Below are 3778 nucleotides of genomic sequence, written 5' to 3'. Positions count from 1 at the left end.
CAAGCAATGGGGTCAGATGTGTTAGAAAAATAATTTGATAACTCAAAAATAAATATTCAAACTAATGTCTACGTTCATTCTTTTGATATTATGTTAATGAGCCTTTATTATAGTAACTGAAAATTAGTTTAATTTTGAATTCAATTGGGACAAAATAAATTTGGCTATTGAATGCTGTAATAAGAGATTTGAACGTTACTTTTGGTTATAATCGTTTGACATATTGAGTAGCTGATAAATGATGAAAAATGTATATTTTTTAGTATATTTGCATATTAATTCTTATGTGAGTTGCGGGAGATTATATGGTTTTTGAAGTGAAATATGCTCATTGTGTGTTTCTTATGTATAGGAACGAGTTTGGATGCTAAATTATCAAAATATGACAATTTGACACAAAAAGGAAGAGATGGAAAGAATTGGGAGCTCGTCCAATCTCGTGCGTGGCACGAAAACGGACGTGAAAAAGGAGAAAACTGAAGGCACAAAACAGCAAAGTGAAGCGAAGGCATGGATCGCTTCGCGAACTAGAAAATTGCAAAAGCTGAGTCCGCGTTCATGGGCGCACGAAGGCAGACGCAGATTTCAGCTTTCCTATCCGAGGTTGGATTGTATTGGACGGCCCTCCACCCTACCTAGGTCATACAAATACATCCTAAAACGTTACTTTGGAGAAGGAGACACTACTTTAGGGTTACACAACACCTTTGGAGGCAAGAATACACTAGCAGCAAGAGGAAGATTCAACCATGAGTTTTTCTTATTTCATATGGACATCTTTAACTTGCGTCCTTTTGACCAATTCACGAATCAACATGATGTCGATGAGGCTGAATTATTCGGTAATTTTTCTTTTCCATTTAATTCTAATACTACGTTTATTAAAATTATGTGATTAACTTTTATATTTGTAGATATCGTTGGTCAGGTTGTGACCTATGAAACTGTTCAGACCTACAAGCAAGGAGACAACAAAAGTGTCTTTATGAATATTGAACTTGAAGATGATAAGTAAGTCATTCACAAATAGAAACTATACTTTGCAGTAAAACGGATTTTTTTTATTGTACTTTTTCTGTGAAACATATAGGAGGAACAAGATTTCGGCAACCTTATGGAGTGAACTTGTGGATCAAATTCAACCTCACTTGAATGCATCTACAGCTGATCCTTTGATTGTTGTTTTTCAACTTATGAAAGCTCAAAAATATTGAGGTTTTCCAATAGTTACATTTATATTTGATAAACAGTTTCAACATAATTTATAATTTTTTTATTTTATTCATAGGTAATTACTCAGTGCGTAGCTGTTGGTATGCTTCAAAAATATAATTGAATTCAAAACTTCAATTATGACTTTTTTCCCAGTTGATTGCTTATGGACAAAGTTCAGCAATGACTAAAATATAATTTTGTCCTGCGGTGCTTACAAAATTTGAGAAAAGGGAGGGACAAGAAAAGGAGGACTTAGAGTGAAACCATGTAGTACTAAAGGTTATGTCATAGTCATACATCTGCTGCATTTTCTTATTGATAATGAGGTTGAAAGGAGACTAAAGGTACAACTTTGTAATGGTTGAGTGCTTTTACTCAGTTTAAGAATTTGTATTCAAACTTTTCATAAGGTTCTAAAGATCTGAATGTGCTTATTTTGCTCCCTATTTTCAATTTTCGCTTCTACAATTTATGGGCTGAATGTTATGCGTATTATTACTTAGCTTATAGCTAGCTGCTGCCATTGCCTATGGTCTGCACAAGAAAGCTTCTAGGTCCTTTTCTCACTAGCTGTATTATAAGGGATAAGTCTATTTTCATATGATTTGAATGTATTAATGTGTTTCCTTTTCGTCTACCGTATTTTCAAATAATATTTTCTTTTAAAATGTTATATTTTACATTCTCCGCGCAACGCGTGGGTACGGATACTAGTCTAAAAGAATACCACATACAAATGCTACAAATAGGAGTGATGTAATGAGTATTACGATATGGAATGTTATCAAATCAAGCAATTCATGAATTTAATTGTGAATACACAAAATTCCAAGTTCCTAAACTACCTCCACCCCTCCACCCACCTACAATATTTTATATATATATATATATAGACAAACTCGATAAAATTAATTTTTAAAGGGTAAAAAGGCGAATGATATTTCGATAGGAGATTCGTGCTTTTAATATAGTATAGATAGATAGATAGATAGATAGATAGATAGATTCGAATATGTCAAGCCTTCATTGGAAGATAAAAGTTAATCTATACAATTAGGATACATTACGTGTTTTACTATTTCAAACTGAGATGACTGCGGACTTTTCAGTAAAATTATTTAATGGGAAAAAATTATTTCTGCCAAGTGCCAAATTATGAGGTTGTTTAGACTATTAAGAACTTGTTTCCAGTATTAAGTAAATTAAAACTTGTACGTGTAAATATCATAATTAGATACAATTTGTATGCCCACGAGTTGTTTACATTCGTCCCTTTCTGGGAAAAATTTCTTGTGTCTTTTTAAAAAAAATTAATTTTTATTGTACTCTTTGTTTTGAATTATAGATACATCACTATGCAGAAGGTGAATTAAATCTCATTTCTTAAATAGCATAGTTCCTTCTAACTTTTAAATGTATATGAAATATTATCAAGGTATATGTGTGTTCATGAATGGTTTTTGGTATGATTTGTTGCATAGTAAGTGTGAACTGCGATAAGAAAATACTGATTTAATACACATGAATTTGCTTGCAGCAACATTTAGTTTATTATATAGCAATCTTCTTTATTTTTCTTTTTGGTTGCTAATAGACCAAAAGCACGTAGCAGAAACTGAGGAAATTTTAGGACCTTCCTTTTGACATGTATATTTTGATGGCTTAACATCTATATAAATTAAACTCAATTATTGCCTTCTTTTAATAGGCACTGGTTATAAATGTAACCCTACTTGAATAACATAGAAGTAAAGAACTAGAATAATTATAAATTTTTCAATCGTCACTCATGAGAGTCGAGATATATTATTAATTATTTTCAATGACTTATACTTTTTAAATTTTTATTTTATAATTCAAATATATTATTTATAATATTTACGTGCCTCTTTAACATTATGTAATTATTGTTATGAGGTAGCATAATGGGATTCATTCGTAAAAACCAATTAATTTCCTCATATAAAACTTAGAAAAAGTATTAATTAATTAATGAGTCCCTTATAAATATATTTTCTTTACATAACTTGATTATACTTCGTTAGACAACTATTAGGAGTAGGAGATTTGACTTCCGTAAAAATTAATTAATTTTCTTGTATAAAACTTAGAAGTATTAATTAATTAATTAATGTAAGGAAATAATAATAAAGCTTTTATAAATTAAAGATACCATGTATGTGCAAATTAGGACTCGTACAAGTTAAAATAGGAAAATATTTAGTAGTCAATATTTTAGTTGATTTCAAACACTTAAATATTAGAAAAAGAACTAAATTACTAGTTTGCCTAGTGCGAAATCTATTTTGAAAGGGTAAAAAAGACGAATGATATTTCGCTAAGGGTTTTCGTGCTTTTAGTACAGTTGCATACGTCAGCCTTCCTCAGGTCAGGAATGATATGGAATTCTCCGCTCATTTCCAATTAATAATTTAGAGATGACAGCACTTTTTGGTCCATATTTTATTTGATAAATTATGTTGATCTTTGCTATATATGATTTAATATATTTAAGCTTCAATTTCTTCAAATGTGTATATTTAGTTCTTTTATGTAAAAAAAT

The 3778-nt window shown here is 30.3% G+C and overlaps 1 protein-coding gene across 3 annotated transcripts; it reads left to right on the top strand.

Annotated features, from left to right (window-relative positions):
• Positions 1-341: 341 nt before the first annotated feature.
• On the top strand, positions 342-1647 carry LOC104109286 (uncharacterized). 3 transcript variants are annotated; one of them, XM_009618536.4, is made up of 4 exons: positions 342-842; positions 915-1011; positions 1091-1215; positions 1289-1647. In XM_009618536.4, the coding sequence occupies exons 1-3, from the start codon at positions 410-412 to the stop codon at positions 1212-1214; spliced, it is 654 nt and encodes a 217-aa protein (XP_009616831.1). In that variant the 5' UTR covers positions 342-409; the 3' UTR covers position 1215; positions 1289-1647. The 3 variants fall into 3 exon arrangements, with proteins under 3 accessions (XP_009616831.1, XP_009616833.1, XP_070055489.1); XM_009618538.4 differs by lacking the exon at positions 1091-1215; XM_070199388.1 differs by having other exon boundaries at positions 1091-1647.
• Positions 1648-3778: the final 2131 nt, after the last annotated feature.

The sequence above is a fragment of the Nicotiana tomentosiformis genome, chromosome 3 (genome assembly GCF_000390325.3).
Source record: "Nicotiana tomentosiformis chromosome 3, ASM39032v3, whole genome shotgun sequence".
NCBI classification, from domain to species: Eukaryota; Viridiplantae; Streptophyta; class Magnoliopsida; order Solanales; family Solanaceae; genus Nicotiana; species Nicotiana tomentosiformis.
This window is presented reverse-complemented; position numbering and strand designations above follow the sequence as displayed.

What these genes read in the sequence shown, in the direction of transcription:
- LOC104109286 (XM_009618536.4), top strand. Translation starts at nt 410, where the DNA reads ATGGAAAGAATTGGGAGCTCGTCCAATCTCGTGCGTGGCACGAAAACG. An exon ending in CGATGAGGCTGAATTATTCG is followed by an intron (nt 843 to 914) that starts GTAATTTTTCTT and finishes TTATATTTGTAG; the next exon opens with ATATCGTTGGTCAGGTTGTG. An exon ending in ATTGAACTTGAAGATGATAA is followed by an intron (nt 1,012 to 1,090) that starts GTAAGTCATTCA and finishes TGAAACATATAG; the next exon opens with GAGGAACAAGATTTCGGCAA.